This window comes from Leucoraja erinacea, chromosome 4 (genome assembly GCF_028641065.1).
Source record: "Leucoraja erinacea ecotype New England chromosome 4, Leri_hhj_1, whole genome shotgun sequence".
In the NCBI taxonomy this organism is placed as follows: domain Eukaryota; kingdom Metazoa; phylum Chordata; class Chondrichthyes; order Rajiformes; family Rajidae; genus Leucoraja; species Leucoraja erinaceus.
The window spans coordinates 22,225,916-22,241,880 of record NC_073380.1 but is presented as its reverse complement, the minus strand read 5'-3'; the positions used below and the strand labels follow the sequence as shown (position 1 = coordinate 22,241,880).

The 15,965-nt window shown below is 40.8% G+C and overlaps 1 protein-coding gene across 2 annotated transcripts in view; it reads left to right on the top strand.

Moving 5' to 3' along the window:
* LOC129696206 (protein FAM135B-like) overlaps positions 1–15,965 on the top strand; it is a 408,722-nt gene that overhangs the window by 97,460 nt on the left and 295,297 nt on the right. The window contains exon 2 of one of the 2 annotated variants that reach the window (XM_055633862.1): positions 12,485–12,580. In XM_055633862.1, coding sequence (XP_055489837.1) covers positions 12,504–12,580 — 77 coding nt within the window. In that variant the 5' untranslated portion in view covers positions 12,485–12,503. Of the gene's footprint in view, positions 1–10,969; positions 12,581–15,965 lie in introns of those variants that run through there. The other variant, XM_055633863.1, reaches the window with a different exon arrangement.

Sequence of the window (15,965 nt, the reverse complement as noted above, 5' to 3'; positions counted from 1 at the left end):
GATATAGTTATTATCATTTTAAATGCTAGTTATTATCATTTTCAATTATTAAAGAAGTAATAACGGTGCATTTGAATAGCAGTAAAAGGATTGCTCCAAGTCAGCATGGATTTATGAAGGGGAAACGCTGCTTGACTAACCTTCTGGAGTTTTTTGTGGATGTGACAAGTAAAATGTATGAAGGAGAGCCAGTGGATGTAGTGTAACTGGACTTTCAGAAAGCCTTTGATAAGGTCCCACACAGGCGATTAATGGGCAAAATTAGAGCACATGGTATTGGGGGTAAGGTATTGACATGTATAGAGAATTGGCTGGCAGACAGGAAACAAAGAGCAGGATTAAACGGGTCCCTGTCAGTATGGCAGGCAGTGGCGAATGGAGTGCTGCAAGGCTCAGTGCTGGGGCTGCAACTATTTACAATATATAATTTAGATGATGGAATTAAAAGTAACACCAGCAAATTTGCAGATGACACAAAGCTGGATGTCAGTGTGAACTGAGAAGAGGATGCTAGGTTGAATGAGTGGGCAGATGCATGGCAGATGCAGTATATTGTTGATAAATGTAAGGTTATCCACATTTGCGGCAAGAACAAGGAGGCAAATTATAATCTCATTGGTGTCAGATTAGGAAAAAAGGAAGTGCAATGAGACCTAGGTGTCCTTGCGCAACAGTCACTGAAAGTAAACATGCAGATTCAGCAGGCAGTGAAGCTAAAGGCATGTTGGCCTTCATAACGAGAGGATTTGAGTATAGGAATAAAGAGGTCCTTCTGCAGTTGTGCAGGGCCCTGCTGAGACCATATCTGGAATAATGTGTGCTGTTTTGGTCTCCTAATTTGAGGAAAGCTATCCTTGCTATTGAGGGAGTGCAGCGTGGGTTCACGAGGTTAATACACGGGATGGCGGGACTGTCATATGAGGAATGATTAAAAAGACTAGGCTTGTATTCACTGGGATTTAGAAGGATGTGGCAATCTTATAGAAACATTTAACATTATAAAAGGATACAAGCTAGATGCAGGAAAAATGTTCTCAACGTTGGGGAAGTCCAGAAACAGGGGCCACAGTCTAAGAATAAAGGGAGGCCATTTAAAACTGAGATGAGAAAAACTTTTTCACCTAAAGAGTTGTGCATTTGTGGAATTCTCTGCCGAGGAAGGCAGTGGAGGCCAATTCACTGGGTGAATTTAAAATAAAGTTAGATAGAGCTCTTGGGGCTAGCGGAATCAAGAGGTATAGGGAGAAGGCAGGCACGGATTACTAATTGCGGATGATCAGCCATGATCACAATGAATGGCGGTGCTGGCTTGAAGGACCGAATGGACTCCTCCTTCACCTATTTTCTATGTTTCTATGCATTATTTCTCGGCTGTTTAACATAATATTATGACATTGCTAATTATAAAGGCATTTTTTGCGGGGGGGGGCAAATGTTAGGTTCTCAGAGTGTAAGCCTTGCAGCGTTATACTATTTAGCTGGTTTAAATTGATTAATTTATGTTATTATTCTATTTTTCTGTCCCTCTGAATTATAAATGACATTGTAGCCTTGTGGGATGATGCATAACTGAATGAAATGGGAATGAACAAGCATTGCTTTGGGACTCAGAATCCCAGCACTAATGGAATCAATTATGTCTGGTGACTTTAATGAATAGATCTATAAATGATGCAATTTATTTTAGGTTCACCAAGTGATTGCCGTGCTCAGCCAATAGCCGGATTGATTGAACAAATGTTAAAACAAGCTAGCTTGGATACATGCTCTTTTCTCTATTGTCGTATTTCTTATTTACTCTGGCATTTTGCTCATTTTTCAAATAACCTTTTAAGGTTGAGTAGGTTTGAGTTTATTATTGTCATGTGTATAGCAACAAGTTTTCTTTTGCCTCAAATCAGATAAATACAATCAAGTCAAACTTAAGTATGACTTTTTTTTTTGTGCACCCGAGAGAACAGAAACCAAGCATGGGTGGGGTGGGGTGGGGTGGGGGGGGGGGAGAGACAACATAAAGGGACAATTAAATACTGTAATGAATACTTTGTAGCTTTGTCGGCACCCTATGCAATGCAACTCTTTGTGTGCCTTGATACCTAGTGTATGGTATGCAAAACAAAGAATTTCACTGTGACCGTTCACATGTGATAATAAAGTATCAATCTATAAATAAATAAAATAAGATAAAACGAAGGAAAATATACAGTGTACAAATAGTTCTTAGCCAAAGACAAATGTCTGCAATGAGGTCGAGGAGATTTGGACTGTACCCAAGTTTATGGAAGGCCGTTCAGAAGCCTGATGACAACAAACATATTTGAACTATTTAGAAGCCAATATGAAAAGAGGAAATACTGGAAATTATTTGCAGGCTAAGCAGCATCAGTGTAGGGAGAAGTCTGGTTAATTGACCTTTAATCAAGAGCTGAGAAGAATAGAAACGGGCATGTTTTAAGAGACTGGGAAGAGATGGAGAGAAAATGTGATGTGAGCTAGGTTGTGACAACCATGCTGTCTGAGCGAGGGTGGTAAAGACTTGTTAATTAAAGCTCATCTCCCAGGAGGATAATGAAAACAGAAGCAAACTGAAGGGGAAATCTCACCAGATGTATGTACATCAATAAAATTGGAGAATCATAGATCACAGTTTGATAAAGCACAGAAGAATGCCATTAGGGCCTTTTATCTTTAAGAACTATCCAATTAATTTCACTGTTCTTAATAGCTTTTTGATTTTTCTTTTCCCTTCCTTCAGATGTTTTAATATTCCAAAATGTATTGTTGAATATGGTTTTGCCATCTTTCCTGACAGTATTGTATTCTTTTTACCTCTCAATTTACCTCTCACATCCATTCCGGAAGTGGTAGCGCCTGCAGTCCGTCTGTCTTTTCCTTTTTTGTTTTCTTTTGTCTTGTTAGATGTATGTTTTAGTTTATTTTTTGTTATGTATGTGTGTGGGTGGGGGGGGTTGGGGAAACTTTTTTTAATCTCTTCCTTCAACGGGGATGCAACCTTTTCCTTGTCGTATCTCCGTCTCCGTCAGCGCAGAGGCCTTATATCGTGGAGTTGCCAGCCTCCAACTAGAATCGACCTTGAGGCTCCAGTGGCAGAGCCTGTGGACTCACCATCACGGAGCTGGCTGACTTCTGAGGCTGTAATGGCGCTGTGGCTGTGACCCGACTTCGGAGGCTTCGGCTGTGGGCCCTGTGGACGGTAACATCGGGAGCTCGCAGGTCTCAGGTTGGTGACCGATTCTCGGGAGCTTCCACAACAACAACTTCGACCACTGGACTGGAGGGTGGCAGCTTCGTCCGCCCCGGATCGCGGAGTTTGAATCGGCCCGTTTGCGGAGTTTGGATTCGGCCGCGGAAATTACCATCACCCGGCGGGAGTCCCAACATTGAAAGCCTGGATCGCCTCAATGCAGCGGGAGAACAAGCAAGGAAGAGAGATAAGACTTTAAGACTTTTTGCCTTCCATCACTGTGAGGAGGTGCCTGGAGATTCACTTTGATGGATGTTTGTGTTAAACTGTGTTCATTGTGTGTTCTGTTGGGTTTTTTTCTGTCATGACTGCAAGGTACGCAATTTTGTTCAAACTATAATTGTTTGAATGACAATAAAGGAAACTCTAAACTCTCGAAAGGTCACCCTTTTATAGTCATACAGTATGGAAAAAGGGCATTGGGCCCTGTTTGCCCAGGCTGACCAAGATGCCCATCTACACAAATCCCACTTGCTTGCTTTGGCCCATATCCCTCTAAACATTTTTTTAAATGTTATCTATAATTACTAAAAGTTGATCTTGACCACTTCCTGTTGTTCTGTATATTGATTTTAGTAAAAATGCTGCCACTTACGGCTGTGATTTTGGCCATCTTACTCAGAGTCCCCCTCTGCTGCGCAGGACAAGAGGATTTTTCCCATCGATGGAAAATAAAAGAGTTATTAGTGTTTACAAAATGTTGAGATTCTCTCCTGAAGGCCACGCCACTTCCGGAGGGACTATAAACCCCGGAAGTATTGAGTGCCTCAGTAGGTCTCTGCAAGATGGGGGAGCGAAAGGGTCACGTCTCTCAGTCTGAGTTGTGAATAACACTGAACACATGTCTACTAAACTGTGAGTGGTTTTACTGACCTGTTAGTGGCCTTAATGTGGTTTGAAAATATCGTTTGGAAATGCTAAAGCTGTGTTGCCTTTGGTTTGGAAATGCTAAAGCTGTGTTGCTTTTGGTTTGGAAATGCTAAAGCTGTGTTGCCTTTGGTTTGGAAATGCTAATGCTGTGTTGCCTAATTAAAGTTGCCTTGCCTAATTAAAGTTGCCTTGCGTTCTATATAATTAAAAGTGTAACCTTATAAAATCTTATAATCTTGACCACTTCCTGTTTGCATTTTATATTTATTTTAGAAAAAAACGCTACCATGTACGGCTGTGATTTTTGACCATCTGACTCAGAGTCCCCCTCTGCTCCTCAGGTGCCGAGGATTTTCCCCATCGATGAAAAATAAAGGAGTTAATAGTGTTTAAAAAATGTTAAGATTCTCTCTCCTGTCAATCATGCCATGAAGGCCACGCCCCTCTGGTGGGAGGGGGAGGTACTATAAAACCCAGAAGTGTGGCTCAGTCTCTGCAAGATGGAGGAGGGTCATGACTCGCTGCCTTTAGTGGCCTTGCACCCTGCTTGAAATGTTATGAAACTGAAATGGTATGAAACTGCACTTGAATTTGGTGGCCTTGCACCCTGCTTGAAGTGGTAAGAAACTGCACTTGAATTTGGTGGCCATGCTGTTTGAAATGGAATTTCAAACAGCAAGGCCACCATTCATTCTCAAGGCCCCCTTCATTCTAGGTATGGTTAATGGAATTTAATACAGAAAAGTGAGGCATTTTGGTCAGCCATTCTGACAGGTACATGGATAGGGTAAGTTTTGAGGGATATGGGCCAAAGCAGGCCTGTGGAACTAGTGTAGATGGGTTATGTTGGTGGGCATGGGCAAGTTGGGCTGAAAGGCCTGTTTCTACGCTGCATGACTGACTCCTCCACAGGTGATGCCTGACTCGCTGAGTTTCTCTAGCAGCATTCTATTTTTTTTTCCTTCATATACCAGCATCTGCTGTTCACTGTGGTTCCAGAATTTAAAATGTTTACGTTAATTAATCCAAAGCTGAACCATTGAGCTGCAGTGCGTCAAACCTAAAGGTCTTTGTCAACTAATTCACTGAGCATACAAATACATTAATGTTATACTTGACAACCTCTAAACAAAGGTCCTCTACTAATCTGCCCTGCTGTGCAACAATTTCCAATGGCAATTGAGGTCTATGATGAGACCTTGGAAAATATGGACTGTTTTTCATAGCTTGAACATTCCTCTCAATTAAGGCAAATGGCAGACATTGATGGTGGACTTCATGTGCATCAGGCTGCAATGACCCATCTTCTTTCTAAGACACATTCTACTCTCTGCCGGCATGTCAAAGCAATGGAGGGTCGGTATCTGTTCAATCTCCACAAAATCCTTCAAATTCATCAGCGGGATAACTAAGATGTGTCAGTGTTTTCACGCAGACCATTGTTGCTGGCATTAGGAACCCAATTGCAGTCATTTGGTTTTGATGGGCATGCCATGTTGTACACATGACCAACACCAGGTTCCAGAAATGCACTTTACTCTTAAATCCATCACACAAAAGATCACTATCTTGACTTTTCGTTATCTGGTAGATTTCAATGAGTTCCTCCCCCTACTGTTTTAAACTCCAGTGTGTCCTGGCCCAAAATGTTTGAACACTCCTCATTCATTAGCCCAAGGATCATTCTTGTAAATCTCCTCTAGACCCTCTCCAAAACCAGCACATCCTTCCTTGGATATAGGTCCCAAAATTGTCCATGATATTCCAAATGTACGGTAGCATGAGTCAATGACTTGAGAAGAAGAGTTGTGGAAATTTAACAAAAGAAAGCACTTTCTTAAATCCCATTGGTAAGGTAGATGATCAAGTCATGTACATGCTGTACAGTGCTTTTTCTGTGAATGAGTGAGCTTTATTTCTGAACATTTTCAATTATCTTGATATAAAATCTCTGCAGCAGCTGGAATAGCAAAATTAAATGCTGCTTAATTAAATGATTTAATCTTTTTTGTTATTTACTCAAAGCAAGACAGCTTCATGAAAGATAATTATTTAAAAATCTGTAAGCAGAGAATTGCAGTATGAAGTACCTTCTGACTGTTGACCACAATATTGCAGTGGCCTGCGTTGCAGTTGGCTGCGGCACGCAATGGGGGAAAAAGTATCAATATCTTACCATCTTCTTTCTAGTAGTTCAATCCCAGCCCATCTGTTGCTCTTGATGTGGTTTCCTTTACATCGGCGAGACCAAATATAGACAAGGTAATTATTTTGCCGAACACTAGCACTCCGTCCGCCAAGGCCTGCTGGATCTTCTGATTGCTAACCATTCCCATTCACATATGACCTTTCTGTTCTGGGATTCCTCAATTGACAGAGCGAGCCGACACGCAAACTGGAGGAACACCACCTCAAACTTCACTTGGGTAGCTTACAGCCAAATGTTATTAAAATTTAATTCTCCATTTTCAAATAATACCTCCCTGCACCCCCTCTTTAAAGAACTGCAGATGCTGGTTTAAATCAAAGGTTGACACAAAATGCTGGAGTAACTCAGCGGGGGTCTGAGAACAGCCTGAAGCAGGGTCTCAACCCGAAATGTCACCCATTTCTTCTCTCCAGAAATGCTGCCTGTCCCGCTGAGTTACTCCATCATTTTGTGTCTACTTTATTAGGCTGCATGGTTCCATTGCTCGAGAAGGAAAACTAGATAATAACACTTATTCGGTGCAATACGTCTCACACCTGAGAGTGGGTTCATCCTCATTCGAGCACTTGGGGCTGCAGCAAACTTAAACACTCGGATATATATTACTGGTTTACACTATGATGGCTGGTCTTGCCATTGAGGGTCAGCCATCATAGACTGCTTGAGGCAAAAGGCCATAGAGAGTCATGTCATCTAAATATAGGTGTTTTGGCCTATAGGGATCATACCAATCACCAAGCACCCATTTTTATTCTCCTGATATTCTCATGACCTTCCCTCGATTCTACAGAATTATAGATGAGGCTCTCTCCAGGGTCTCCTCGACAACCCCTCTGCTCTTGCTCCCCCTCCCCCCATTCGCAACAAGGACAGAGTCCCCCTTGCCCTCACCTTCTACCCCATTAACCATCGCATACAGCATATAATCCTCCAACATTTTTGCCACCTCCAACAATATCCCACTACTGGCCACATCTTCCCATCTCCATCCCTTTCCGCTTTCCGCAGAGACCGTTCCCTCTGTCAACTCGTCCCTTCCCACCCAAACCACCCCTCCCCAGGTACTTCCCCCTGCAACCGCAGGAGATGCAACACATGTCCATTTACCTCCCCCCTCAACTCCAGCCAAGGACACCAACAGTCTTTTCAGGTGAGGCAGAGGCTCACTTGCACCTCCTCCAACCACATCTACTGTATCCGCTCTTCCAGGTATTAACTCCTCGACACCAGCGAGACCAAGCGCAGGCCCAGCGATCGTTTCGCTGAACACCTCCGCTCGTTCCGCCTTAACCTACCTGATCTTCCGGTTGCTCAGCACTTTAACTCCCCCTCCCATTTCCAATCTGACCTTTCCGTCCTGGGCGTCCACCATTCTCAGAGTGAGGCCCAGAGCAAATTGGAGGAACAGCACCTATTTTGATTGGGTAATTTACACCCTAGCGGTATGAACATTGACTTCCCTAACTTCAAATAGCCCTTGCTTTCCCTCTCTCTCCATCCCCTCCCCCTTCCCAGTTCTCCCACCAATCTTACTGTCTCTGACTACATTCTATCTCCCGCCCAATCCCATGACATCAGTCTGAACAAGGGTCTCAACCCGATACGTGACCCATTCCTTCGCTCCAGAGATGCTGCCTGTCCCACTGATTTACTCCAACATTTTGTGTCTTGGAATAGTTGCTGCTTTGGTGTGTCAGCACCCTCTAGACATATTAAATGTATAGTGTACCTGCAAATTTAAGAGCTTTCATGTTCATGGTTGCTTTTAAGAAAATGAATTGATGTGCTCCCAAAGCGATAATCTATTTTATAACATTTGTTGAATATGAATTTCATGCTATAGCGAAGTAGTGCATTGTAAGCTTATTCTGCAAGATTGTGCTGAGACCAACATCATCGGTGATCAATTAAAACCCTACTAACATTATACTTCAATTAGTTAATTAAAGTTATGTACCTTTTTTCCTGTCCACATTTTCTCAGATACTTTATTGAATAAGTGAGTGATTATGCAGTACAATATGCTTGCGTGGCTTTTCTCTTGTTCACAGTTCAGTGGCTTTCTCTGCACTGTGTTCTCCCTCTCCCTCCCCATTTCACCCAATAATCCCGCATTTTTTTTTTTGTTCATCGTTTCTTTTTAGAAAGGTGGTTATTTTAATGTAGATCATCAGTAAAATAATTGGACCAGAAAAGATATGGACCAAACTCTCTGGACTTGATGTCAGCATTCATCTTTGCAACTGGATCATCGACTTCCTGAGCAACAGACCGCAATCAGTGAGGATAGGGGGACAAATCATCTTCTGCAATAATCCTCATTACCGGGGATCAGCAAGGATGCGTTCTTATCCCCCTTCATTACTCCTTGTACACGCATGACAAACCCAATTCAATTTTCAAATTTGCAGATGACACCACCACTGTTGGATGAATATTGAATAATGATGAGACATATACAGGAAGGAGATTGAGAACCTCGTGTCTAGGTGTCGAGACACCAATATTTCTCGCAATGTCAGCAAGACAAAGGAGATAGTAATCGACTTCAGGAAGCGATGTGGAACATCTACCCCAATTTGAATTGACGGTGCCGAAGTAGAGACAGTTGAAAACTTCTAAATCCTTGAAATTAATATCACCAACAATTTCTGGATCACCCATATGGGTCGATCACGAGGCGCCATCGCCGCCAAGGCTCTTGTTGCTGCCGAGGCCCCACTGCCGCCTTCCCTGAACTATCTTTCAGGGAAGAAATGTGTTGACTTTATCAGCCCTGCTCTACGTGTGACACCATCAATATGGTTGAATCAAATGAAGTTGCAGAGGGACATTCAGAGATGAGCAAATTGATTTGAGTGATTTAAACGGAGGTTACTAGTAACTAGTAGCGTGGATAGGGGAGAACCAGTGGATGTGGTGTATCTGGACTTCCAGAAGGCTTTTGACAAGGTCCCACATAAATTAATAAATGGAAAAAAAAAATGTCCTTGTTTCTATTTGTCTCAAAGTAGGCAGAGAAAACTTTAGGCCCATTCTTAGTCACGTGTGTGACAAAAAAAAAGAAGAAAAATTGTGGCATACTCGTCTAATTCTGAAAGCATTACAGGTATATTGTTTTGTGCTGTACATATCATTCTTTTTTTTTAAGTTTATCGTGAAAATTTAACGTTATGCTGACTATATTTGTTTAGGGTCAGAGGTCAAATATGACTGGTCACATGTGTGATCTCACACGGAAGCATTTTGTTCATAACTCAGTTTTATCTTACAAACTGAATTTAACATTTTTTAGAATGTTCATATCTTTAGCAGACATGCATTATTGTTCTGTAGGTAGGAAAATAGCAATGAATAAGATTAATTTTTAACAATAATATTGTTATGTATGTGATGCCATCTGCTCACGCGTGTGACATTTTGGTTCACTTTTCAAATGCCTTTAGAAACGGGAATAGTGCCGGAGGATTGGCGTACTGCGCATGTTGTTCCATTGTTTAAAAAGGGGTCTAAGAGTAAACCTAGCAATTATAGACCTGTTAGTTTGACGTCAGTTGTGGGCAAATTAATGGAAAGACTACTTAGAGATAATATATATAAGCATCTGGATAAACAGGGTCTGATTAGGAACAGTCAACATGGATTTGTGCCTGGAAGGTCATGTTTAACTAATCTTCTTTAATTTTTTGAAGATGTTACTTGGGAAATTGATGAGGGTAAAGCAGTGGATGTTGTGTATATGGACTTCAGTAAGGCCTTTGACAAGGTTCCTCATGGAAGGTTGGTTAAGAAGGTTGGTTGGGTATTAATGGTGGAGTAGCAAGATGGATTCAACAGTGGCTGAATGGGAGATGCCAGAGAGTAATGGTGGATGGTTGTTTGTCAGGTTGGAGGCCAGTGACGAGTGGGGTGCCACAGGGATCTGTGTTGGGTCCACTGTTGTTTGTCATGTACATCAATGATCTGGATGATGGTGTGGTAAATTGGATTAGTAAGTATGCAGATGATACTAAGATAGGTGGGGTTGCGGGTAATGAAGTAGAGTTTCAAAGTCTACAGAGAGATTTATGCCAGTTGGAAGAGTGGGCTGAAAGATGGCAGATGGAGTTTAATGCTGATAAGTGTGAGGTGCTACATCTTGGCAGGACAAATCAAAATAGGACGTACATGGTAAATGGTAGGGAATTGAAGAATGTAGGTGAACAGAGGGATCTGGGAATAACTGCACAGTTCCCTGAAAGTGGAATCTCATGTAGATAGGGTGGTAAAGAAAGCTTTTGGTGTGCTGGCCTTTATAAATCAGAGCATTGAGTATAGAAGTTGGGATGTAATATTAAAATTGTACAAGGCATTGGTGAGGCCAATTCTGGAGTATGGTGTACAATTTTGGTCGCCTAATTAGAGTAGGGAAGATTCAAACAAGGGGACATGACATGAGAATTAAGGGACTTAAATTTAGGGGTAACATGAGGCGGAACTTCTTTACTCAGAGAGTGGTAGCTGTGTAGAATGAGCTTCCAGTGAAGGTGGTGGAGGCAGGTTCGTTTTTATCATTTAACTATAATTTGGATAGTTATATGGATGGGAAGGGAATGGAGGGTTATGGTCTGAGCGCAGGTATATGGGACTAGGGGAGATTATGTGTTCGGCACGGACTAGAAGGGTCGATATGGCCTGTTTTCATGCTGTAATTGTTATATGGTTAATAGCTCCTTTAGCTCTGAGCAGTATCCATAATGATGCAGTGAGTATAACATTCCTTGGACATTCAGATTGTTCCGCTTATGTTTATACAAAATACGCAGTCATTCTTTTCTGAAAAGAATACGGAAAACATGATAATGTGGAAGTAAAAAGGGGAAGACCGTATACTTTTTGTGAACAACATCTTGCAAGTTGCTATTAGTATTGATTTAAGCAATTGTGGATTTTTTTTATGTCCCAGATTACTTAAATGTTGAAAAAAACCCCACTGCAGATGTTGAAAATCTGAAACAACAGAAAATAAAGGAAAATCACAGCCAGTCATGCATCCATGAAAAGAGAAACAGACTTTTTCTTTCCACAAGTGCTGTCTGACCTGGTGAATTTTCTCAGCATTTTCTTTGTTTCAGTTGTGCAATGTTTGGTTAAATCAAATTTTGATTTTCGGCACTATATTTCAGAAAATGAGTATTAACTTTAGCGGACTCTTAATGTGGTTCAACTTAGATTCACAGAACTATTCATGTGCGTAATGTAATACAATTTGTTCCGTATCAGGCGCATGGACCTGATAATGTATCATTGGCCATCTTCAATGGCCAAGCATACCCAGTTGCTAGTTCTAGAATATGAAAGGTTACTCATTTGTAAAGAACTATACAGTGAACGCATTGTGGCTTCAAAGGGGATGAAAAAAAGCTGTTTAACTTAGCCTAATTTATTTAAAATCGATGGCTTGACTGTGTACCCAATTCAATCAATGGAAGTTGGATGGCAAAAGAAAGGAAGCACAGTGGCGTGTTACAAAGAAACAAAAACAGATACACACAATGACCAATAAAAAAGGAGTGGGTGATCATAGAATCATACTGCATAGAACCTTTCTCTTACCGCCTACCTCATCCATGCTAACCTTGTGTCCTATCTATGCTAATCTCATTTCACCGCATTTGGCCATATCTCTCCAAACGTTTCCTATCCAAGTACATATCCAAATGACTTTTAAATGTAATGGATTCTGTCTCTACCACCTTTGTGACCACTCATGTTTACCATCCTCTGTGTGGTGAAACCGCTCCCTTGAATCTCCTGTAATATACTCCCCTCTCGCCTTCAAACTTGCCCTCCAGCTCTAAACACCCTGTCCTCAGAAAAAAGATTTGGACTATCTATCCTTTCTATGCCTTTTTATAATTTTATAAACCTCTATAAGGTCATCCTTTAGCACCTTATGTTTCAGTGAGAATAAACTCAACATCCAATCTCTCCTATAACTACAGACTGCCATTCCGTGCAACATCCTGATGAAGTTAGGAATACCTTAATCATTTTTTAATGCACACTTTGAACTTTGAATCGCTGAACTTTGAATCACTGATGCAATTTGGTATTATTCATTGGTTACTTTAATTGTTCATTGGTTTCTTTGTTTCCAGGTGATGCGCTGGATAGATCATGTCTGAGGTACAAGCAACTGTTGAGTTCTCAGTTGAGCTGCACAAATTCTACAATGTGGACCTTTTTCAAAGAGGGTGAGATTCTGTACTTTGTTTAGGAATGCTTGTTTAGTATTAAATTTGCAAGTACTGAAGGAACTTATTTTATTTGCTTATTTGCTGATGTGTTTATTTAAAAACCCTTAAAATATATTTGGACTGGAAACATTTAGAGGAATATGGGACTTTTTGGATGGGGCATCTTGCCTAACATGGGTGAGTTGGGCAAAAAGGGCTTGTTTCTGTGCTGTATGACTACTCGATGACACTATTTTCAAAATGAGGTAGGTGAAATAACTAGGTTTTAATGCGGGTCTTAAATAAGTAGAAATAGATTGTGCGAAGTCTAAACGATGGTGGAGTGAAGTCTGTGTGGAATACTTAGTTTAAATTTAAGATGGGTTCATTTCTTCAAAGTAATACAACGCACTTCCTGGAGGCTAGGGTTCAGACAGATTTTGAGTGGGCGAGCTTTGGAACAGTTGTGTTTGGACAGGACACATGCACTTAAATTTTTATTAACAGATGGTGTGAAGTAGGGTTTGGAGATAGCTAGCGTTATGGATGAGTAGTTAATTGTGTTAATGACAGAGCAAATGGAAGCTTGGAAGTTCACCCTGGGATCAGATAGAATGCCAGGATAAAATAAAAATAAAATACTCAGCAAATCAGGCAGTATCTTCAGAAAGGAATATGGTTAACAGTTCAAACCTGATAAAGGGATCTGGACTTTAAGTGATAACTGTTTCCAAAGATACTTCCTGAGTGCTGAGTGTTTCCAGCATATTCTCCTTTTATTTCTGATTTACACCATCCACAGTTCTTGACTTTAACAAGATGGTTTGTTTCAGTCTGAGACACCAGAAAAGGGGATGAAAGAATTTATGATGTGGTGAGACAATTATTTTTTTTCGCAGTGATTGGGAGAAAAAAAACACAAGCATTCTACTTAATTTTGGTAAAGGAGGCAAGGTATTTGGGGGAGGAGGTCAGTGTTAAAGATTGCAGACAGTTCTAAATGGATGAGAGGGGATTGGACATCACAATTAAGGTTTAAGTGGGTGCTGTTTATGACTTTGATTTGGGTGCATCAGAGCTGACAACAAAGACGAGAACATGTTTGAGATGCTTCAACCATGGAGTTGTACCAAAATGGGCCACAATTGATCAATGACATTGAAGAGGGAATGCATTTTTTTTTAATAAGGCAACAGTTTGCAGGAGTGGAGAGATCAAATGTATGTGCAGGGGCAATTAAGACATATTTGAAGGGGGATATATCAGAGAGCAATCTTCAATTTAAACACAAAATTCCAATGTGATCAACGACTTGCCCTACATGAATAGTCAACGTGTCCATCAATGTAACCATCATATACTTTGTAGTATACCATCATGTATACCATCATATATCTTAAGGTAGTACCGTGGCAAACATATATCGACTATTTTAGTTTAGTTTAGAAATTCAGCATGGAAACAGATCCTTTGGCCCACCAAATTCACGCTGGCCAACAAACACCCATAAACTAGTTCTATCCTACACCCAGGGACAATTTACAGAAGCCAATTAACCTATACATCTGGACGTCTTTGGAATGTGTGCGGAAACCGGAGCACCCGGAAAAAATCCACACAGTCACAGGAGAATGTTTGACTCCGTACAGACAGCACCCATAGTGAGAATCAAACCCATGTCTCTGGTGATGTAAGGCTGCAACACTACCACTGCACCACTGTGCCGCTCTTATCTTGACTTTTGATAGAGTCATGGTATTGTGGTAAAACTGGCCAGTGAACATCAAAGTGAAAACACTCCCATTCTTTGAATAATACAAAGGATTACAAAACAAATTGAAATTGTACAAAGGAAGATAGTAGTTGTGATTGTTTATCATTACAACCCCGGACATCACTCTTGGATTCAGGCTCAGCCATCTTAAGCTGCTTCATTAATTACCTTCTTTCCATCAGAAAGTTAGAAGTGTGCATGTTGACTGATGATTGCACAATTTCATTTGCAATTCCTCAGTAAATGAAGTAGCCCATGCCTTCACACAGAAAAATTTAGACAACCACAAGGCATTGGCTGATAAGTGGCAAGTAACATTCGTGCCTTCAAAGCGCCTGGCAATGATTGTGTCTCAGAGGGCTATCCTTGACATTTAATGGCATTCCCATTGCTAAGACCCTACTGTCAATATTCTGTGGGTTATTATTGACTAGAAACTAGACTGCATCAACCACACAATTTCCATGGTCATACAAGCAAGTCAGATTATCCAAACCTGACCCCCAAACTTATAAGGGCTTTCCACTATTTACAATGCATAAAGTCATGAGCATATGGAAAATCTATCCATAAGGCCGTAAGACAACATTGTATTTCTTTCTTTCTGGGAGATGGACTGCATAACTAAAATCAATTGTATGTATTTGCATTATAAATTCCTATATCGGCACTACAAATAGAATGTATTACATCTTCATAAAAGTGATATTGCTGTGCAATGGTAGAAATGCTGCCGTACAGCAACAGAAACCCTGATTCGATCCTGACTATGGGTGCTGTCTGTACAGAGTTTGTACATTCTCCTGTGACAATATGTACTTTCCTCCCACACTCCAATGACAGCAAATTTGTAGGTTAATTGCCTTCTGTAAATTGTCTCTCGTGTATGTAGGAAAGAACTAGTGTATGTGTGATGACAGGTTGGCATGGACTCGATGGCCAAAACGCCAGTTTCCCTGCTGTATCTCTAAAACTAGATTAAAACTAGCGAATTTACAACCCAGGAAAAATCCATATTTGGATATTATGAACTGAAATTTTCCAACTGCCCATTTCAATGAATGCATAGCATCTTAGCTTCTGAATCAGATAATCATGATCCAAGTCTGTCCAGAGCCTTAGTTGAAGACCTTAGTTGAAGGTCAGCACAGTACTTTGGGAGTTTTGCATTGACAGATGAGAAATAAGAACATAACTCAATGCATTTTTGCATGTTGACAGGCATATATATTTATAGATCCTATGACTATTTGAGGAAGGTAATGGGAGTTTTTCTACCAGATGTTTCAAGTCCATCTAACATCAGCAAATTATTTGTTTTAATTCTGTGCACGGATGTGTCGATGTGTTTCCACACACAAGAGTGTGCACTTCAAAAGTAATTTATCAGCTGTGCAACGCTTTAAGGTGATCTGTGCACTCAGTGATTATTAATGTTGGTTCTTTCTTTTATATCTAGAAGCTCTAAAATAAATAAGTGAAAGTATGTTTTAATCGATACTCAGAAGTTTAGTTTGATTTTTTTCTCCCAGGCCAACTGTGCACTGTGATCACAGGTTAAGTTGCATATCCTATGAACATTGTTTCACCTTGTGAATGTTCAGCCGCGTGTGAAGCAAAATTCTGTTA